At 51.2% G+C, this 22,770-nt stretch overlaps 3 protein-coding genes across 3 annotated transcripts in view; 1 reads left to right on the top strand and 2 right to left on the bottom strand.

Moving 5' to 3' along the window:
* Nucleotides 1-852: 852 nt before the first annotated feature.
* On the bottom strand, nucleotides 853-22,689 carry LOC116981399 (zinc finger protein 239-like). Its single transcript, XM_033034450.1, has 3 exons — nucleotides 22,547-22,689; nucleotides 7,809-7,850; nucleotides 853-2,150 (listed from the first exon to the last, which is right to left on the bottom strand). Exon 3 carries the CDS (start codon nucleotides 2,029-2,031, stop codon nucleotides 1,348-1,350), a length of 684 nt encoding a protein of 227 aa, XP_032890341.1. The 5' UTR covers nucleotides 2,032-2,150; nucleotides 7,809-7,850; nucleotides 22,547-22,689; the 3' UTR covers nucleotides 853-1,347.
* LOC116981398 (zinc finger protein 239-like) lies at nucleotides 9,608-10,984 on the top strand. The gene has a single exon (XM_033034449.1). It carries the CDS (start codon nucleotides 9,674-9,676, stop codon nucleotides 10,694-10,696), a length of 1,023 nt encoding a protein of 340 aa, XP_032890340.1. The 5' UTR covers nucleotides 9,608-9,673; the 3' UTR covers nucleotides 10,697-10,984.
* LOC116981463 (oocyte zinc finger protein XlCOF6-like) overlaps nucleotides 21,111-22,770 on the bottom strand; it is a 31,563-nt gene continuing 29,903 nt past the window's right edge. The window contains exons 3-5 of the mRNA XM_033034515.1: nucleotides 22,316-22,385; nucleotides 21,793-22,008; nucleotides 21,111-21,292 (exon numbers count right to left, since the gene is read on the bottom strand). Coding sequence (XP_032890406.1) covers nucleotides 21,111-21,292; nucleotides 21,793-22,008; nucleotides 22,316-22,385 — 468 coding nt within the window. The remainder of the gene's footprint in view (nucleotides 21,293-21,792; nucleotides 22,009-22,315; nucleotides 22,386-22,770) is intronic.

Here is a 22,770-nt window from a genome sequence, read left to right on the forward strand (position 1 = left end):
ATACTAAGTTGGATGATCAGCCATGATCATATTGAATGGCGGTGCAGGCTCGAAGGGCTGAATGGCCTACTCCTGCACCTATTTTCTATGTATCTATGATCACCCGGCGCGGGGAGCTGTGATCCTCCTGATGCGGGAGCTTGATTGCCCCTATGCTGAGGGCCCGACCGCCGACCACGGGAGCCAAGATCGCCCAAATAACAGAAGGTTCAAGTGCCCCGACCGCGGGAGAACAAAGAAGAGAAGAGATTGAACTTTTTTTCGTCTTCCATCACAGTGAGGAATGTGGAGGAGTCACTGTGGTGGATGTTTATGTTAAAATGCATTTTGTGTGTCATGTTGCTTTTTATTGGTATGACTACGGCAAATGAAATTCCTCGTGTGTTGCAAAACATACTTGGCGAATAAAGTATGATTCTGATTACGATTAGGCCATTCGACCCATCTTGTCTGCTCCACAATTCAATCATGACTGATCTATCTCTCCCACTCAACCCCATTCTCCTGCCTTTCCCCCAATAACCCCTGACACCTGGACTAATCAGGAACCTGTTAATCTCCGCATTAAAAGGCACGAAATGGTGATGCAGCGGTATAGTTGCTGCCTCACATCGCCAGAAACCCGGTTCTATCTTGACTACGGGTGCTGTCTTTGTGTAGTTTGTACATTCGCCCCGTATCCTGCGTGGGTTTTCTCTGGCTGCTCCGGTTTCCTCCCGCATTCCAATGACGTGTAGGTTTGTCGTTTAATTGGCTTCTGTAAAATTTTCCCTAATGTGTTTGGATGTGACAATTGGCAGCTCTCGCTTGACCAGGTGCAGAAAAAGTTTGTGGGAATCGACAAAGTAAGATTGGACGTATTACCTACAGTCTGGGAATGTGACGAATTGCGGATGGTAAATGTAAACATGAAATGGGAGGAGATAACAAAGCTTGTTTACATTTCTGAGACGTTACAGTGGATCACCCGCGCCCTCTACCGCTAGTAGCGTAGATACGTTGTAGTAAATGGGAGGCTTATGATTGGCTCGGAATGGGGATGGTGGCGTGGGCCGCTTAAAAGATGAGATAGAATAATGTCAAGATTCTCTTGTTTTGCCTTTGATTTGTATTAACCATCTGTTGTTGAATAAGATTAACATAAGCGAACAGTATGAACAGACTAATTAAATAATTGGAGCCGATGTGGTGATAGAATGTTTTTGTAGAATAGTATCTAACAAAAGTAAATGGTGTGCAGACGCCTGTGCTGCTGTGCTGCTTCAGTTCTGTGGACAACTTGAAGCCTTTGCCGCAGTCGGAGCAGCCTATGGGCTTCTCGCCTGTGTGCACCCGCTATGTGGTTCTTCAGGTCATGTGCCCCCTTGAAGTCCATGCGGCAGTCATAGCAGCTGAAGGGCCTGGGGAAGGGACGGTCGCCGGTGTGCACCCGCTGGTGGGACAGCAGCCTGTGGGAGTGGGTGAAGCCCTTGCCGCACTGGGCGCAGGTGTAGGGTGCTCGCCGGTGTGGGTGCGCTGATGCTCCAGCAGGCTGTAGGAGCGGGTGTAACCCTTGCCGCACAGGGCGCAGGTGTAGGGGCGCTCGCCGGTGTGGGTGTGCCGGTGCTCCATCAGGCTGCTGGAGCGGGTGAAGGCCTTGCCGCAGTCACTGCAGATGTAGGGTCGCTCCCCGGTGTGCAGGCGCCTGTGCACCTTCAGTGCCGTGAACGACTTGAAGCCTTTGCCACAGTCGGAGCAGATGAAGGGCCGCTCACTGCTGTGCACCCGCCAGTGGACCCGCAACCCCGACAACCGGGCAAAGCCCTTGCCGCAAGTGGAGCAACCATAGGGCTTCTCGCCCGTGTGCACCCGTCGGTGGTTCTTCAGCTCATGTGCCGTCCGGAAGCTCTCGCCGCAGTCGGAGCAGTCGAAGGGGCGTTCTCCCGTGTGCACCCGCTGGTGGATCTCCAGCTGGCTCGGGTGCTGCCAGGCCTTGCCACACACGTCGCACTCATAACGCTTCTTGTTGTACCCCGTCATGTGGTCCTCCATCGAAGCTCAGCCCGCACACCGAGTAGATGGGGGTGGCGGGAGGGATCACCGGCATGCTGGCCACCCTCAATGGCCGCTCACGTCCCCGTCTTTCCATCCACAGCAACGGCTCCTAAACCCTGCAGGAGGGGAACACAGAGGGTCAACAAGCTGGCAAACAGGACATCACTAACGTGTGAACATTACTAGTGCTTGAAGGGGAGGTGGGTGGAAGGGCAGGAGGGCGAGTGTGGGGGAAGGGGGGAGGGTGAGAGTATGTGTGTGTGTGTGTGTACATGAGTACGTGTGCGCGTGTATGTGTATACATCTGTTCGTGTGTACGTATGTGTGTGCATGTACTTGTGTGTATGTGCGTGTACGTGTCCCACTAAGCGAGTAGTTGATCAGTACTCCCCACCACGGTCCTTGTGTGTGTGTGAACGTGTGTGTGCGTGCATGTGTGTCTGTGTATGTGTGTATACGTGTGTGTGTACCAATGCTTCCACACCTCAAAAAAAATTCCTGAAATAGAATCCCAAATTTCCTAGAATTTGATGTTATTTCCTGAAATGATCAAAAATGCTTCCTGCGTTGTATTTGTTGTTGTTGTTTTTCTTTCGCGGGCACACGTTAACAACACAAAGAACAAGGCAAAACAGATCTATGTAACTACACCGTAGCTGCCTACTTCTGTTACTCACTTGTACAATGTTACAAGCCTGGTGTCGCTCTTGTACTGTGTTTACAAGCCTGGTGTCGGGTCATGCCCGCTGCCAGGACTGGGTTCAGATTCAGGCGTTCCCGTTCCCACCCAGCGACAGGAGAACAGTCTCCCCGGGCCGCTGGCAGCGAACCCGCTCCCTGGATGCCAGGATGAAAGAGGTGGAGAGAGTGAGGGTGGACGGGGAGAAAGAGAGTCGGGGGAGAGAGAGGGAGGGTGGGTGGAAAGTTTATTGATTACCCTCCTGAGATGGGGGTTTATTGATTATGTTCAGCGTGGGGGAGAGATGGAGATGGAGAATGGGGAGAGGGCGAGTTTACTGATTATTTACCTCATATATCCACTCAGACAGAGGTTTATAACATTATTTACCCGTTTCTCCCCCAGATGTGTAGTTTATGTGGAGAATTACCTCAGTGTTCCTCACATATTGACACTCTTCCGCTCCCCTGCCGATTTATAACATTATTTACCCCAGGACACTGCTCCAGACGGCGAGTTTATATTATTTACCCCCAGACGTGTAGTTTATGTGGTGATTTACCTTAGATCTCCCCCAGACCGGGTTTATTCAGCTCCGCTGCTGATTTATAACGTTATTTACCTCAGTGAATAAGAGGGGGAGGTTTATAATGAGTTTGACCCCAGTTTTCCCCATACACGTGTGTTTTATGTGATGATTTACCTCAGTTCTCCCCCCATATTGACCCTATCCCGCTGCCCTGCTGATTTATAACATTATTTACCTCCGACCGCCGCCCAGCGGCGACGACACCAACTCCCGCTTTTCCGCCGCCATTTTCATCCGGTCGATGGGGAGGCTCGGCGGGCGGCCACCTTGGTGAGGGGTTGACGGCTGCCATCTTGGTAATGGGTTGACGGCGGCCATCTTGGTGGGGGGTTGACGGCGGCCATCTTGTTAGGGTCTCACCCTTCAAAACGCCATCTTGAGAAGGTGCCAATGACCTACTCACTTTTGACCCATTCTCCCCTCTAAAACTGTCTTGTCCACGTACCTGTCCAAGCATCTTAGGTTCCAACCCTTTGCCCACCAATGGCCGATCGATGTGTGGAGGAAGGATTCTGTGAATGCTGGTTTAAACCGAAGATAGACACAATGTGCTGGAATAACGGCACGACGGGCAGCATCTCTGGAGAGAAGGAATGGGGGACGTTTCGGGATCAGCAGAGGGATCTAGGAGCGCAGGGACACGGTCCCCTGAACGTTGTGTCACAGGTAGACAGGGAGTGTTGCGGAGCAGAGGGATCTAGCAGCACACGTACACAATAAGAAACATAGACAATAGGTGCAGGAGTGGGCCATTCGGCCCTTCGAGCCAGCACCGCCATTCAATATGATCACGGCTGATCATCCAAAATCAGTACCCCGTTCCTGCTTTTTCCTCATATCCCTTGATTCCGTTAGCCCTAAGATCTAAATCTAACTAAATCTAATTCCATCGGGAGGCGCCACCATATTGGCTGCCTCGCCAACGGTCTGTTCGTCCTCTTCTCTGTTATTATTTTAAGTATGTCTTGAATGTTTGTTTTAATGTTTCTTGGTATGTCTTCGTGTCACATCTCCGCCCCCCCCCCCCCCCCCCGCGGCTAACAGCGTAGAGTGGTGCGGCCTTTCCTGGAGTCCGGCCTGGAGCTTGAAGCCGCAGGCACGGCATGGCGCGGCGCGGACTTACCATCATGGAGCCTGTGATCCTTTGCCAAGGATTGCCTGCGAAGGGGCTCCAAACACGGGGCCTGTGGACTTTAACACTGTGAAGCCCGTGGTCTCCGGTAAGAAGAGGCCGACTCGGGGACTCCATGCCGCGGAGAGTTCCGATCCGACACCGGAGTTTCCAAAATCCTGACGAGAGGGGTTGAACAGCGGACCATCGGCAGCGGCAAGTGCGGAGGGTTCAACAGCCCCGACCACGGGTGAACAAAGGAGGAAGATGACTGAACTTTATTGCCTTCCATCACAGTGAGGAATGTTGATTCCACTGAGGTGGATGTTTATGTTAAACTTTATTTCATGTGCTGTGTGTATGTTTGTTTTTCACTTAGTATGGCTGTATGGTAACTCAAATATCACTGTACCTTTGGTGCATGAGACAATAAATTGAACTTGAACATGAAGGCGGGCAGTTTTGTTTAAGAAGGAACTGCAGATGCTGGTAAAATCGAAGGTAGACAAAAATGCTGGGAAAACTCAGCGGGTGAGGCAGCATCTGTGGATCGAAGGACGTTTTGGTTCGAGACCCTCCTTCAGACTGATGTGGGGGTGGAGGGAGGGGGGAGTGGGAAGACAAAAGGAAGAGGCGGAGACAGTGGACTGAGGGAGAGCTGGGAATGGGAGGGGAAAGAGGGAGAAAGCAAGGACTACCTGAAATTGGAGAAGTCAATGTTCATACCGCTGGGGTGTAAACTACGCAAGCAAAACATGAGGTGCTGCTCCTCCAATTTCCGGTGGTGCTCACTCTGGTCATGGAGGAGGCACCGGACAGAAAGATCAGATTCGGAATGGGAGGGGGAGTTGAAGTGCTGAGCCACCAGGAGATCAGGTTGGTTGTTGCGAACTGAGCGGAGGTGTTGGGCAAAGCGATCGCCAAGCCTACGCTTGGTCTCACCAATGTAGAGCATCTGACACCAAGAGCAGCGGATGCAATAGATGAGGTTGGAGGTCGGGCAGCGTTGTTGCCAACAACATACCCAACCCCGATGAGATTCATGCATTCTATGCACGCTTTAAACAGGTTGGTGGACTAAAGTCTTTCGCCCTGGCAACAGCCCCGGTTGCGCCTGTACCCACGGTCTCTAGTGCAGATATAAGATCTGCCTTCCCTGAGAGCGAGTCTGTGGAAAGCAACCGTCCCAATTGGAGTCCCCGGCTTGTAACCTCTCACTAATCCTTTCCAAAGTTCCCACCTGCTTTAAGAAGACCATTGACATCCCAGTGCCACAGAAATAAGCTCTGACATCCAACATCAAGAAGTGCTTCAAGAGGCTGGTGATGGTGCTTAACACCGGTGTCAAGGGTTATGGGGAGGGCAGGAGAATGGGGAATGAGGAAAAGCTTTCTCACCCAGAGAGTTGTGAATCTGTGGAATTCTCTGCCTCAGAAGGCAGTGGATGCCGGTTCTCTGGATACTTTCAAAAGAGATTTAGATTGGGCTTAAAGATAGCAGAGTTAATGGATATGGGGAGAAGGCAGGAACGGGGTACTGATTGTGGATGATCAGCCTTGATCACAGTGAATGGTGGTGCTGGCTCGAAGGGCCGAATGGCCTACTCCTGCACCTATTGTCTATTGACAATTCCCCTCATGATTTTGTACAACTCTATAAGATCACCCCTCATCCTCCTGCGCATCAAGGATTAGAGACCCAGCCTACTCAACCTCTCCCTGCAGCTCACACCCTCCAGTCCTTTGTGTCCATCTTCTCCACAGATGCTGCCAGACCCTCCCCACCCTCACACCCCTCCCCCTGAGTGCAGGAGGAGGTGGGGAGGGGGTGAGGGCTGAGTAGGGGGAGGTAGTGAGTGAGCGAGGGTTGAGTGGGGGGTGAGGGTGGGATGAGGGGGGGTTAGTAGGCGAGTGGGGGAGAGGGTGAGTGGGCGAGGAGGGTAGTGGAAGGGGTAAGGGGGGAAGAGGGGGAGGAGTGATTGTGGGCGACGGTGGGGGTAGTAGTTTGAGGGGGTGAGGTGTTTGAGGGTGGAAGGAGGGTGAGGGGGCGAGAGGGGGAGGGTGAGGGTGGGGAGAGGGCGAGAGGGTAAGTGGGAGGAGGTAGTGAGTGGGGGAGAGGGTGAGGGGGAGGGTAAGAGGGTGAGGATGAGAGGGGAGAGGGGGCGAGGGTGAGGGTGGGGAGAGGGCGAGAGGGTAAGTGGGAGGAGGTAGTGAGTGGGGGAGAGGGTGAGGGGGAGGGCGGAGAGGGGAGGGGGGAGGGTAAGAGGGGGAGGGTAAGAGGGTGAGGGCGGAGAGGGGGAGGGCGAGTCGGCGAGAGGGTGGGGACGGGTGAGAGTGAGTGGGGAGAGGGGTGAGTGCGCGATTGGGGGAGAGGGTGAGGCGGAGAGGTGGGGGGCGGGGTGAGGGGGTGGTCGTGGTGAGGGTGTGATGGGGGGTGAGAGAGTGAGGGGGAGAGGAGGCGGTGGGGGGGGGGGTCGTGGTGAGGGTGTGATGGGGGGTGAGAGAGTGAGGGGGAGAGGAGGGGGAGGGGGAGAGGCGGGGGTCGGGGGGAGGGTTGTGATGGGGGGGTGAGGGGGGAGGGGGAGGAGGGGGTGAGGGGGAGGGGGAGAGGAGGGGGTCGGGGTGAGGGTGTGATGGGGTGAGGGGGTGGTCGTGGTGAGGGTGTGATGGGGGGTGAGAGAGTGAGGGGGAGAGGAGGCGGTGGGGGGGGGGGTCGGGGTGAGGGTGTGATGGGGGGGTGAGGAGGGGGTCGGGGTGAGGGTGTGATGGGGGGTGAGGGGGAGGGGGAGAGGGAGAGGAGGGGGTCGGGGTGAGGGTGTGATGGGGGGAGAGGGTGAGGGGGGAGGGTGTGATGGGGGTGAGGGGAGGGGGAGAGGGAGAGGAGGGGGTCGGGGTGAGGGTGTGATGGGGGTGAGGGGGGAGGGGGTCGGGGAGAGGGTGAGGGGGGAGGGGGTCGGGGTGAGGGTGTGATGGGGGGTGAGGGGGAGAGGAGGGGGTCGGGGTGAGGGTGTGATGGGGGGTGAGGGGGAGGGGGAGAGGAGGGGGTCGGGGTGAGGGTGTGATGGGGGGTGAGGGTGAGGGGGTCGGGGTGAGGGTGTGATGGGGGGAGAGGGGGAGGAGGGGGTCGGGGTGAGGGTGTGAGGGGGGGAGGGGGAGGGGAGAGGGGGTCGGGGTGAGGGTGTGTGATGGGGGGAGAGGGAGGAGGGGGTCGGGGTGAGGGTGTGAGGGGGGGAGGGGGAGGGGAGAGGGGGTCAGGGTGAAGGTGTGATGGGGAGAGGGTGAGGGGGTCGGGGTGAGGGTGTGATGGTGGGTGAGGGGGAGGGGGAGAGGAGGAGGGGTCGGGGTGAGGGTGTGAGGGGGGGGAGGGGGAGGAGGGGGTGAGAGCGCCGCACCGACCTGGGCATCGGGGAACCGCCTCCAGCCAACCGTCCGCCCGCCCTGCGCCGTGACGTCTGTCCGCCCGCCCTCCCGCCCTGCGCCGTGACGTCTGTCCGCCCGCCCTCCCGCCCTGCGCCGTGACGTCGCCAGTGCGCGGGGGGGAGGGGCTGAGCTGACGCTGGTTTTAAACCGGAGGCGGACACAAGATGGCGGAGACACTCAGCGGGGAACGTTGAGAGAAACACAAGGGGGTTGGCGACGTTTCGGGGGGAGGTCGAGGCCCTTCTTCAGACTGAAGGTAGACACAAAATGCCGGAAACAGTAACTTTGTCATAGATGTTGGACCAAAACGCTGGAGAAACTCAGCGGGTGAGAGAGGCGGCGTCTGTGGAGCCAAGATGGGAATGGGCGACGTCTCGGGTCGACAACCTTGACGCTTCTTTCTTCCGACTGTTTTTCCCCGAGTCACAGATGTAATGTCTTGTGTGGGACCCTGTTGTGACTCGTCCCACATCTTATGAGAAGAGTTTATTGTCAACAACGCACAGAAACCTCTAGAACCTCTGCCATGGATGCCCTCCACCGAAAACGGTGTCTGAGACGGGCCGGGGAAATCATCAAGGACCCCTCTCACCCTAACCATCAAAGATCCTATAGCGCTATAAGATCTTTGCTAACCATGGACTGTTTACCCTCCTCCCATCAGGGAGGCGGTACAGGAGCCTCAGGTCTCGCACAAGCAGGCTGAGGAACAGCTTTTTCAACAACACCATTACACTGCTGAACTCGGAGTCCCGTCGCTAGCTATCTTTAGACTCTCCTATTTGTATACAGTTATTTGCCTATGTACCAGTTTAATTCATCCACAACCCACACATTGTTAACCAGTATTTTTATTTTGTATTTTTTATTTTTACTTCTACTATCTTGCACTATGACCAGACGCTAAACTGCATTTCGTTGTACCTGTACTCGTATTTGTGCAATGACAATAAAGTTGGGTTGAATTGAATTGAATTGAATTGAATAGAAGGTGACGTGTTGTCAGTCATGAGGCGCAGGCGCACTCGCCAGCTTCTCCTCCTGGCCTCAAGGGGGCGCTGGCTTTGACGTCACATCTCCCCCCTCAACCTTATTTACATTACCATAGTGTCACAGTGTGGGATTAGGGCCGAATGGCCTACTCCTGCACCTATTGTCTATGTTACCTTCTCCCAACTAACAATGACCTATTCTACATGTTCCTTGAACTCCATTCTCTTTGTCCTGTTTTCACTCCTTACACTTCCTTATCTCTGTACCTCCCATCAGACTGAAAAACGGTGCCGACCCGAAGCGTCACACATTCCTTCTCTCCACAGACGTTGCCCGACCTGCTGAGTGGCTCCCCCACTGTGTGACCTTCTTCCCATGATGCATGCCACCCCCCACGTAACTCTGTGCAATGGCAGGGGGTGGGGCCAGCAGTCCCCCTCGGATTGGCGGTGACGTCAGGGTGCCGGCTGTACACACGTACGTGCGTGCGGCTGACGTCACGGTGCAGGTCGGACTGGGATGCGGTTCCCAGATGTTCGGCGCCCTTCTCACCCCCCCCTACTGTCCAAACCCTACTTGCCCCACCCCCGTCACTCACCCCTTCATCCCTCCTTCCGCTCACACCCCCTCACTCCCTTCCCCATTTCTCCCCCCTACCCGTTACCTCCCTTCAAGCACGAGTAATGATCATGCGTTAGTGATGTCCTGTTTGCCAGCTTGTTGACCCTCTGTGTTCCTCTCGTGCAGGGTATAGGAGCCGTTGCTGTGGACGGAGAGACGGGAACGTGAGTGTCCATTGAGGGCGGCCAAGGTGCCGGTGTGTGCGCTGAGCTTCAGTGGATGACCACATGACGGGGCACAACGAGGAGAAGCTTTATGGGTGCGACGTGTGTGGCAAGGCCTGGAAGCACGCATGCAAGCTGGAGATTCACCGGCGGGTGCACACGGGAGAACGCCCCTTTGAATGCTCCGACTGCGGCAAGAAATTCCCCCGCTATGAGTCCCTGCTGCGGCACAACCGCGTGCACTCCGGCGAGAGGCCCTTCACCTGCTCTGACTGCGGCAAGAGCTTCAAGGTAGCGGATAGCCTGAAGGTCCACCGGCGGTTGCACACGGGCGAGAAGCCCTATGGCTGCTCCACCTGTGGCGAGACCTTTACCCAGTTGTCGGGGCTGTCGGTGCACCGGCGGGTGCACAGCAAGGAGCGGCCCTTCACCTGCTCCGACTGTGGCAAAGGTTTCAAATTGTCCGCGCAACTGATGATGCACAGACGCCTGCACACCGGGGAGCGGCCCTACACCTGCAGATACTGCGGCAAGGGCTTCACCCGCTCCACCAGCCTGCAGGTGCACCAGCGCACCCATACCGGCGAGCTCCCCTACACCTGCACCCAGTGCGGCAAGGGCTACACCTATTCCGCCAGGCTGCTGGAGCACCAGCGCATCCACACGGGCGAGCGCCCCTACACCTGCGCCCAGTGCGGCAAGAGCTACACCCTCTCCAATAGCCTGCTGGTGCACCAACGCATCCACACCGGCAAGTACCCCCACACCTGCGTCGTGTGCGGCAAGGGCTTCACCCACTCCTCGACCCTGCTATCCCACCAGCGGGTGCACACTGGTGACCGTCCCGTCCCCAGCCCGGTGTGTGGAGAGCGCTTTGCCAAGGCCTCCCACACCCAGTCTCACCTGCGCGTTCCCACCAGTGGCCAGCCCTATGACTGCCCGTACTGCGGTGAGGCGTTTGACAGCTCGCGTGGGTTGCGGCAGCACCGGCGGGCCCACGCCGGCGAGCAGCTGTCTCAAGAGCGCGCGGGGGCTGCGGGAGCACCAGCGGATACACACCAGAGAGAGACCCTTTGTGTGCACTGAGTGTGGCAAAGGTTTCACCCGCAGGTCCAGCCTGTGGCAGCACTGGCGTACCCACAGCAGTAAACGTCCCTTCCCCTGCCCATCCTGTGGTGAGGGCTTCACCCACCTTGACCACCTGCTGCAGCACCGGCCAGCGCCCCTTCACCTGCCCGCTATGTGCAAGGCCTTTGCCCACTCCAGCCGCTGACACTCCTCGGCATGGATAGGCACTGTTTAGGTAGACACAAAATGCTGGAAGGAATGGGTAACGTTTCAGGTCGAGACCCTTCTTCAGTCTCGACCCGAAACATCACCCATTCCTTCTCTCCAAAGATGCTGCCTGTCCCACTGAGTTAGTCCAGCATTTTGTCCTTTTTTTCAAAACAAGCATCAGCAGTTCCTTGTTTTTAAACCATTCTGGTTAACCATCTCTGCACCTTCCCCAAAACCTTCACATCAGTCCTGTAATGGAGTGACCAGAACTGTATGCAATACTCCAAATGCTGCCTGACCAATGTCCCTTAAAGCTGCATATATACATTCCTCTCTCCTTATCTCACACCCTTTTATCTCCTTATTTTCTCTCGCCTCTGTCATCTACTCCACTCATCTGCCGACCACCCCCTCATCTGTAAACATAGTGCCGGTCTGAAGAAGGGTCCTGACCTGAAATGTCACCTATCCATGTTCTCCACAGATGCTGCCTGACTCGCTGAGTTACTGCAGCACTCTGTGAAACGTCACCTATCCATGTTCTCCACAGATTCAGCCTGAACCGCCGAGTTAATGCAGCATTTCCTGTTACAGTGATACAGTGTGGAAACAGTCCCTTCAGCCCAACTGGCCCACACCTCCCAACATGTCCCAACTACACTAGTCCCACCTGCCTGCGTTTGGCCTACATCCCTCCAAAGCCGTCCTATCCATGTACCTGTCTAACTGTTTCTTAAACATTGGGATAGTCCCAGCCTCAGCTACCTCCTCCGGCAGCTCGTTCCATGCACCCACCACCTTTTGTGTGAAAATGTTCCCCCTCAGATTCCTATTAAATCTTTTCCCCTTCACCTTGAACCCTTGTCCTCGATTCCCCCACTCTGGGCAAGAGATTCTGTGCATCTAACTGAATTGTGTTCTATGCATGATTTCAGCATCTTCAGTTTCTTGTGTCTCCCTCACCTATATCCACCTATCACTGCTGAAGAAGGGTCTCAACCTGAAACGTCACGCATTCCTTCTCTCTAGAGATGCTGCCTGTCCTGCTGAGTTACTCCAGCATTTTGTGTCCACCTATCACTTGCCAGGCTTTGACCAGCCCCCATCTCTCTTTTCCAGCTTCCTTCCCCCACCCTCTCCAATCAGTCTGAAGAAGGGTCCTGACTCAAAACGTCGTCTGTCCATTCCCTCTAATGCGGTGGAGGTACTCAGTGGGTCAGGCCGCATCTGTAGAGGGAAGGGAATCTAAGGCGAACACTCCCGCCTCTCCTTTCCAACTTTCTCCACCCCCCACACCCAGCAGTCTGAAGAGGGTCCTGACCTAGAATGTTGCCTGTCCATGCTCTCCAGAGGTGCAAGTTACTCCAGGAGATTGTGTCTCTTTTTGTAAACCATCATCTGCTGTTCCTGTCTAGGCGTGTATTTCACCCTACACTTGCGCTCGGTCTGCCAAGGCCTGCTGAATCTCCTGCTTGCCAGCCATTTTAACTCCCCTTCCCACTCCCACACTGATCTTTCTGTCCTGGGCCTCCTCCATTGCCAGAGTGAAGTGACACGCAAACTGGAGGAACAGTTCCTCATAGCTTACAGCCCAATGACATGAACATTGAATTCTCCAAATTAAGGAGACACTCCCCCCTCCTCCCTTCGTAATCAAGTCCTGGAGTCTGTCCCGACCCCATCTCTTTTTCCAGCTTTATCCTTTGATTCATTCGGTCCAAAGAAGGGTCCAGACCCGACATGTCGCCTGTCCATTCCTCTCCAAAGTGCCGGTAGAACTCAGCAGGTCAGCCATCCGTGGTGGGAAACGGATGGAGATGTGTTCCTAATATAAGCCCTCCTTAGCCGTCGAGAATGTGGTGTCCATTCTTGGAATGGGAGGCAAGGTCCGAGCCGACCAGTCATCACAGCCCCCCCCCCCTCCCTTGGGCCATCTCTTCGTCATTCCTCTGTCTGATCGCTGGTGTCAGGATTAATCCAAGGCAAGGCAAGGCAACTTTATTTATATAGCACATTTCATACACGAGGCAGACTCAAAGTGCTTCACATAAAAACATGTCATACAATAAAATGAAATAATAAAATGAAATAAAATAGAAGAATTAAAAGAAAATAAAAGCAAAGTTAAAAATGCATTATAAAAAGTGCAAAAGTTAAAAGTACAATGTAGTTAAGATTTAGCTGAAAGCTAAAGTAAACATAAAAGTTTCCAGTCTTGTTTTAAAAGTGGTCAAAGTTGAGGCAAGTCTTAAATCTTCAGGAAGTTTATTCCAGCTATTTGTTGCATAGTAACTAAATCCTGCTTTCCCATGTTTTGTATTTACTCTGGGAATCACTAACAGATTGGTCTCAGAAGATCTTAGGCTTAGGTCTTAGGAAGATCTTAGATCTAGAAGGCTTATATAGTGGAAGCATGTCAGTGATATACTTTGGTCCTAAACCATGTAGTGATTTATAGGTGAGCAGCAGGATTTTGAAATCAATTCTCTGACATACAGGGAGCCAATGTAAGGATTTAAGAATTGGTGTAATGTGTTCAAATTTTTTGGTCTTTGTTAGAACTCTAGCAACAGCGTTCTGAACAAGCTGTAGCTGCCTGACAGTTTTTTTCGGAAGACCTGCAAGGAGACCGTTACAATAATCTAGCCTACTAGTAATAAAGGCATGTACAAGTTTTTCTAAGTCTTGAGCTGACATGAGTCCTCTTAATCTTGCTACGTTTTTGAGGTGATAGTAGGCCGATTTTGTTACTGATTTGATGTGACTGTCGAAATTTAAATCTGAATCCATAATGACCCCAAGATTTCTGGCTTTGTTTGAAGTTTTCAGGGACAGAGGGTGAAGGTGTTGGGTTACTTTAAGCCTTTCTTTTTTAGCACCAAAAACAATTATCTCCGTTTTGTCCTTATTTAGTTGGAGGAAATTTTGGCACATCCAGTCTTTGACTTGCTCAATGCACTGGCACAGCAGATCTATGGGGCGATAGTCATTTGGTGATAGCGCTACATAGATTTGAGTGTCATCGGCATAGCAGTGGTCAATATTATTATTTTGCATGATTTGCCCTAGTGGGAGCATGTAGATGTTGAATAAAGATGGCCCTAAGATCGAACCTTGCGGGACTCCACACGTCACGTTGGTTGGTTCTGATACAAAGTCGCCAATGGGAACAAAATAGTTCCTATCTTGTAGATATGACCTGAACCAACTTAAGACTGTGCCTGAAAGCCCCACCCATTTTTCCAACCTGTCCAAAAGTATTGAGTGATCAACAGTGTCGAATGCAGCACTGAGGTCTAATAGCATTAATATTGAAACTTTGCCAGAGTCTGTGTTAAGACAGATGTCGTTTACAACTTTAATAAGGGCGGTCTCGGTGCTATGAAGAGGTTGAAATCCTGACTGGAAGTTGTCGTAGCAGCCAGTTGAAGCCAGGAAGTGATTAAGTTGCTGGAGGACAACTTTCTCAATGATTTTACTTATGAAAGATAGGTTTGATATTGGTCTATAGTTGTTAATAATAGAGGCATCTAGGCTCCGCTTTTTTAAAAGGGGGTTAATAATTGCAGTTTTCAAGGCTTTTGGGAAATTGCCTGATTGAAGAGAGCTGTTAACTATTTGCAGTATGTCTATTGCTAGGCAGTCAAAAACATTCTTAAAGAAGTTGGTAGGTAAAGCATCGGCAGCAGGTGGATGGCCTTAGTTGTGTCACCGTTTCCACAAGAGTTTTAGAGTCTATGACATTAAAGCATGTCATCATTGCCACGTTACTTTTGCCTAAACAGGGTGGTGATCCAACATTTTTATTTGAAGCGGAGATATTAATGGCACGTCTGATGCCTTCAATTTTATCAGTATAAAAGAATGCAAACTCATTGCATTTCTGCGTGGAATGGAGTTCAGGTGGTATTTGAATAAATCCAGAGTCACTGCAAAAAAAAAAAAGTAGATTGGCCCCCAAATAATCAGGGTCAACCGGGTAGCGCCACCAGCACTGGCTGCCTCGCCAACAGTCTGTCTGTCCCTTCTACTGTTTTTATTATTTTAAGTATGTTTTAAAAGTATGTTTTAGTGTTTCTTGGTTTGTTTTATGTGGGGGGTGCGGGGGAATTGGGGGAAACTTTTTTTCAGTCACTTACCTCGACGGAGATGAGATTTTTCTCCGTGTCGTATCTCCGTCCCCCCTTGCGGCCTAACAATGTGGAGTGGTGCAGCCTTTCCTGAAGACCGGCCCAGAGCTTCAAGCCACGGGCGCACGGACTTTAACATCACGGAGCCTGTGATTCTTTGCCGAGGATCGCCTGTGAAGAGTTCCAACCGCGGGGCCTGTGGACTTTAACACCGTGAAGCCCGCGGTCTTCGGTAAGAAGAGGCCGACTCGGGAGCTCCGTGCTGCGGAATGTTCCAATCCATCCCGACGCCGGAGTTTCCATCATCCCGACACGAGGGCTTCGGACATCGGACCGTCGGCAGCGGCGACTGCGGAGGGTTCAACAGCCCCGACCACGGGTGAACAAACGAGGAAGATGATTGAACTTTATTACCTTCCATCACAATGAGGAATGTGGATTCCGCTGTGGTGGATGTTTATGTTAAATTTTATTTTACGTGTCTGTGTGTCTTGTTGCGTTTTACTTAGTATGGCTGTATGGTCACTCCAATATCACTGTACCTTAATTGGTGCATGTGACAATAAATTCAAACTTGAACTTGATCAGCTTTCCTCTATATATATTAAAAAAAAAAGAATAATGCTAACTGATCGTGCACGATTGTGACGGCTTGATTTCAAAGGCAGGGCAGGGACATTCCCTGAGGGATTCTGGGGGGGTTGGAAGAGGTTCCTTCTGTGTTTTTCCCCTCAGTTGTTGTCTGGGGAGGAAGTCGGCAGCACTCGGCCTGTTGGGGCGAGGATGCACGGGGGGAAGGCTGAGCTCGGATTGAGGCTTGGAAGGCTGAGCTCGCCTCCCCTGCCACGATCTGTGGGGAGAGTGCAGTGGTCGCCCTGCCCAAAGACACGCTTTTAAGCCCCTCGTCCGTGCTGCCCCGGGCTTTCTCCAACAAAGCCTTGCAATGTTCTGCACTGGATGTTGCATTTATTGCGTTTGTCATCACAGTGTGTACACTGTTTCCTCTGGTGGCTGCGTGTGAACGGACGATTTCATCGCCTCCTGGTTGATGTGCAGAACAACAAACTAATGAAGCACCTGGAACGCAGTTCTCTTGGGTTGCTGCAGGCTGAAGCATCAAACTACTACCCTGTTGAGCCTCATCAGTCCCACAGCACAGAAACACACAACCATGCCCACCGAAGCAAGTCCCGCATCTGGCCCCTCACCCTCTCTGCCTTTCCCACCCATGCCTTTAGAAAGGAGTTGAGGAGGAATTTCTTTAGCCGAAAGGTAGTGAATCTGTGGAATTCATTGCCACAGACGGTGGTGGAGGCCAAGTCACCGGGTCTAGATTTTGGAGATACTGCGCAGAAACAGGCCCTTCGGCCCACCGAGTCCTTGCCGACAAGTGATCACCCCGTACACTAGCTCCATCCTACACACACTAGGGGCAATTTTACAAAGCCAATTAACCTACAAACCTGCACATCTTTGAACCTGGAGAAAACCAACACAAGTCAGTGGGAGAACTCTGGCAGCACTGCACCCCTGCTTCTGTGTCATTAAAGAAGTCAATCTGGATCTCTCCTTTTGCAATTGGCAACTTTAAAACATGAATTGATTGTTTGTCCTTCAGCCTTTTTATCATCTCTCCTATTTCCTCCGCTGTTGCTGGAGGTCTAGTAGCTACAGTCAAGTGTGACAACAACTTAGTGTCTCCCATCTCAAATCGATCCTTCTGGTTTTGGGAGAGGTGGATCATTATTCCTAATCCCGGAACCCCAAAGAACAAATAAGGGGTCACTGTTAATTGTTTGAGTTTATTCAACCAGGGGGAGACTTTCCTGGTATCCGGGATTAGGGAGGCATGTATATAATGCAGTGCAATGTGTTTGCTTATGTTCTTGGCTGGTTTCAACAAGATACTGTAAATACTGGCCTTTTGAATCCTGCACTCTTTACAGAGCACAATGGATTTGATTAACCAATTGACTGTACGGATTGCTACTAAATAGCCAACAATATAGGGGCATCTTTTGCCCTTGTTCTTCCTCCTTAATTAAATTTAGCAATTGATGTGTCTGCATTTGAGGGAGTTCCATAAACATACCGTCTGCAGTAAGACTGCTCCCAGTTTACACAGAACCTGACTTCCCAGTAACTGGAGTGGGGCCGTTCTAGAGATGATAAAAGTATCAGTAAGTGGCTTGCCATTTATCCTAGTACGAGTGGGTTACATAGAAACATAGAAAATAGGTGCAGGAGTAGGCCATTCGGCCCTTCGAGCCTGCACCGCCATTCAATATGATCATGGCTGATCATCCAACTCAGTATCCTGTACCTGCCTTCTCTCCATACCCCCTGATCCCTTTAGCCACAAGGGCCACAACTAACTCCCTCTTAAATATAGCCAATGAACTGGCCTCAACTACCTTCTGTGGCAGAGAATTCCAGAGATTCATCACTCTGTGTGAAAAATGTTTTTCTCATCTCGGTCCTAAAGGATTTCCCCTTTATCCTTAAACTGCGACCCCTTGTCCTGGACTTCCCCAACATCGGGAACAATCTTCCTGCATCTAGCCTGTCCAACCCCTTAAGAATTTTGTAAGTTTCTATAAGATCCCCCCTCGATCTTCTAAATTCTAGCGAGTACAAGCCGAGTCTATCCAGTCTTTCTTCATATGAAAGTCCTGACATCCCAGGAATCAGTCTGGTGAACCTTCTCTGTACTCCCGCTATGGCAAGAATGTCTTTCCTCAGATTTGGAGACCAAAACTGTACACAATACTCCAGGTGTGGTCTCACCAATACCCTGTACAACTGCAGTAGAACCTCACTGCTCCTATACTCAAATCCTTTTGCTATGAATGCTAACATACCATTTGCTTTCTTCACTGCCTGCTGCACCTGCATGCCTACTTTCAATGACTGGTGTAGCATGACACCCAGGTCTCGTTGCATCTCCCCTTTTCCTAATCGGCCACCTTTTAGATAATAGTCTACTTTCCTGTTTTTGCCACCAAAGTGGATAACCTCGCATTTATCCACATTATACTGCATCTGCCATGCATTTTCCCACTCACCCAGCCTATCCAAGTCACCTTGCAGCCTCCTGGCATCCTCACAGCTAACAGCCCCCCAGCTTCGTGTCATCCGCAAACTTGGAGATGTTGCATTCAATTCCCTCGTCCAAATCATTAATATATATTGTAAATAGCTGGGGTCCCAGCACTGAGCCTTGCGGTACCCCACTAGTCACTGCCTGCCATTGTGAAAAGGACCCGTTTACTCCTACTCTTTGCTTCCTGTCTGCCAGCCAGTTCTCAATCCACTTCAATACTGAACCCACAATACCGTGTGCTTTAAGTTTGTATACTAATCTCTTATGTGGGACCATGTCGAAAGCCTTCTGGAAGTCTAGATATAACACATCCATTGGTTCTCCCTTATCCACTCTACTAGTTACATTCTCGAAAAATTCTATAAGATTCGTAGACATGATTTACCTTTCATAAATCCATGCTGACTTTGTCCAATGATTTCACCACTTTCCAAATGTGCTGCTATCCCATCTTTAATAACCGAATCTAGCAGTTTCCCCACTACCGATGTTAGACTAACTGGTTTGTAATTCCCCGTTTTCTCTCCCCCTCCCTTTTTAAAAAGTGGGGTTACATTAGCTACCCTCCAATCCTCAGGAACTACTCCAGAGTCTAAAGAGTTTTGAAAAATTATCACTAATGCATCCACTATTTCTGGGACTACTTCCTTAAGTACTCTGGGATGCAGCCTATCCGGCCCTGGGGATTTATCGGCCTTTAATCCATTCAATTTACCTAACACCACTTCCCGGCTAACCTGGATTTCACTCAGTTCCTCCATCTCATTTGACCCGCGGTCCCCTGCTATTTCCGGCAGATTCTTTATGTCTTCCTTAGTGAAGATGGAACCAAAGTAGTTATTCAATTGGTCTGCCATGTCCTTGTTCCCCATGATCAATTCACCTGTTTCTGACTGCAAGGGACCTACATTTGTTTTAACTAATCTCTTTCTCTTCACATATCTATAAAAACTTTTGCAGTCAGTTTTTATGTGCCCTGCCAGTTTTCTTTCATAATCTATTTTCCCTTTCCTAATTAAGCCCTTTGTCCTCCTCTGCTGGACTGAATTTCTCCCAGTCCTCTGGTAGGCTACATTTTCTGGCTAATTTGTACACTTCATCTTTTGTTTTGATACTATCCCTGATTTCCCTTGTTATCCACGGATGCAATACGTTCCCTGATTTATTCTTTTGCCAAACTGGGATGAACAATTGTTGTAGTTCATCCATGCAGTCTTTAAATGCCTACCATTGCATATCCACCGTCAACCCTTTAAGAATCAATTGCCAGTCAATCTTGGCTAATTCACCTCTCATACCCTCAAAGTTACCTTTCTTTAAGTTCAGAACTCTTGTTTCTGAATTAACAATGTCACTCTCCATCCTAATGAAGAACTCAACCATATTATGGTCATTCTTGCCCAAGGGGCCACGTACAACAAAACTGCTAACTAACTCTTCATCATTACTCAATACCCAGTCTAGAACAGCCTGCTCTCTCGTTGGCTACTCTACATGTTGGTTTAGAAAACTATCCCGCATACATTCCAAGAAATCCTCTTCCTCAGCACCCCTGCTAATTTGATTCACCCAATCTATATGTAGATTGAAGCCACCCATTATAATTGTTTTACCTTTGTTGCCACATTTCTAATTTCCTGTTTGATGCCATCCCCAACTCCACTACTACTGTTAGGTGGCCTGTACACAACACCCACTAGCGTTTTCTGCTCCTTAGTGTTTCGTAGCTCTACCCATATCGATTCCACATCCTGCAAGCGAATGTCCTTCCTTTCCATTGCGTTAATCTCCTCTCTAACCAGCAACGCTACCCCACCTCCTTTCCCTTTCTGTCTATCCCTCCTGAATATTGAATATCCCTGGATGTTCAGCTCCCAGCCTTGGTCACCCTGGAGCCATGTCTCCGTGATCCCAACTATATCATAATCATTAATAGCTATCTGCACATTCAACTCATCCACCTTATTACGAATGCTCCTTGCATTGAGACACAAAGCCTTCAGGCTTGTTTTTACAACGCTCTTACCCCTTATACAATTATGTTGCAAAGTTGCCCTTTTTGATTTTTGCCCTGGATTTGTCTGCCTGCCACTTTTACTTTTCACCTTGCTACCTATTGCTTCTACCCTCATTTTACACCCCTCTGATAAAGGTTCTGATAAAGGTTCTATCATGTGAACACCGGTAACCTCAATAGTATTAATATTTGACTGACTGACGGGGATGTCCACAGAGGGGGCCACAGATGACATCGTGGCTCCGGTATCGACCAGAAGGTCTAAATGGCAGTCACCTAGCTTGACTGCAGCCATGGGTGCTTCTTCCATTGATTTAGACAATCTGATCACAGCCGCCTGGACCACCTTACCTCCGCGGCATATATTGAAGGGACATATTGCTGCCAGTTGCTTTGGTATTATACGCACAGGTCCCTCATTTTGCTTAACACTTGCTTTCTCCTCCTCTAGAGGCTGGTGTTTTTTCTCCATCCCTGTCCATCTGCTTATTATTTCAATTAATTTTAAAGTTACAATTATCACTCCAACTATCACCAATAACACTTCCATGACAAATATTAATTGTGCTCCCATCTTGCCAAACCATTTTGTTTTTAGTAGGACAGAGATAGCTTATAACTTCCCCCATCCGGCCAATCTACATTTGATCGATTAGCTAGATTACCACAAATATTTTCTGGACATTGGTCATCTCCGTTTTTTATTACCATATCTGCTGGTGATCCCGGTGGAACAATGGGATCTCCTATCTGTTCCCGGTGTCTTTTGGTCTGTTTTATCACCTTGGCAATGTTCTTTCTTATCTGCATCTTTCCCTCTTGGACCACCTGATTCTTTTCCTCAGGCCTCCCTCTATCAGCAGGATCAGATTTCTCCGATCTTTACTCCGTCTGCAAACCTCGAAGTCACCTTTCAATTTCTGTAGTGCGCTTTACGGCACCTGCTTCCATTTATCTTATAGGTATCTTGGCTCAGTGTGAGTCACCGGCCGGATAGCACAGCAGTGAGCGGCCCTTCACCTGCTCCGACTGCCCCTTCTCTGGGAAGCCCCCTGTCCCTCTTTCAGTGGGGACTATTTTATCATTCCCTTTTATTTCCCCATGTAATCGTTCAAATCCCGTTACAATTGGGATCCTGCTGACTACGCCAAACTCTGTGGAAGAAATTAATTTCGAGGGAAATTAAAGGAAAACAAAAAATAACAGACTTTGCAGGTTTGCTTCAAGAGACTTTATTGCATGATATAATGGAGATATGGCGGCAGTAATCTGCCCACCAGTTCTCTGACTTCACAGCAGAATTAACCGACAGTTATACTGTGCAGTAAACAAAAGTTAGAAACTACTCTACGAAAATATTCTATCAACTACACGGGTGCCAATTATTTCATTAGTCATAACATACTTTTCACTTATGTTAATCTTATTCAACAACAGATGGTTAACATAAAGTCAAACACAATACAAGGGGCATCTTGACATTATTCTATCTCACCTTTCAGGCGGCCCACACCACCATCCCCTCTCCAAACCAATCATAAGCACCCTTTCCTTAACTTATACAATTCCAATCAAAATTAAGAAAGAAAGGATATTAATTTTTCTTCCACACCGCCGGTGCACCCGCAGCCTCGACGAATTGAACATTTCTTGCCGCAGGTGGAGCAGCCAAAGGGTTCCTCGCCCGTGTGCACTCGCCAGTGGGCCCTCAGGTCATACCCTGTCTTGAGGTCCTTGCAGCAGTCGAAGCAGCCGAATGACCTAGTGAAGGGACAGATGTGTACCTGCTGGTGGGATAGCTGCTTCGGGGAGCGGGTGAAGCCCTTGCCGCACTGGGCATAGGTGAAGGGGTGCTTCGTGCTGCAGTAGGCTGTAGGTGCGGGTGAAGCTCTTGCCGCAGGTGGAGCAGGTGAAGGGCGTCTCGCCGGAGTGCACGCGGTTGTGCCGCAGCAGGGTCTCGTTTCCGGTGAAGTTCTTGCCGCACTCCGAGCAGTCGAAGGGGCGTTCTCCCGTGTGCACCCGCCGGTGGATCCCCAGCTGGCTCGGGGTGCTGCCAGGCCTTGCCACACACGTCGCACTCATAATGCTTCTCCTTGTTGTGCCCCGTCATGTGGTCCTCCACCGAAGGTCAGCCCCTCGAAGCTGAGCCCGCAAACCGACCAGATGGGGGGGCTCACCGGCATCCTGGCCGCCCTCAATGGCCGCTCGCATCCCCGTCTCTCCATCGACAGCAATGGCGCCTAAACACTACAGGAGTGTTTGAAGAGGGGGAGGGGGGAAGGGAGTGAGGGGGGTAAGGGGTTGAGCAGGGGGGGTTGAGAGGGGGCTGAGCTGGTGGGGGGGGGGGGGGGGTGCCACACCGACTTGGGTGCGCCGAGCATCCGGGAACCGCATTGAGCCCCCCGCACATCTGCCGTGAACTCAGCCGCATGCACAGACGACACCTACGACCGGTGCCCTAACGTCACCGCCAATCCGAGGGGGACTGCCGGCCCCACCCATTGCCATTGCGCAGAGTCACGTGGGGGGCGGCGCGCATCATGGGAAGAAGGTCACACAGTGCTTCACTCAGCGGGTCGGGCAGCGTTTGTGGAAAGAAGGAATGCGTGACGTTTCGGGTCGACACCTTCAG

This window comes from Amblyraja radiata, chromosome 15 (assembly GCF_010909765.2).
Source record: "Amblyraja radiata isolate CabotCenter1 chromosome 15, sAmbRad1.1.pri, whole genome shotgun sequence".
NCBI lineage: Eukaryota > Metazoa > Chordata > Chondrichthyes > Rajiformes > Rajidae > Amblyraja > Amblyraja radiata.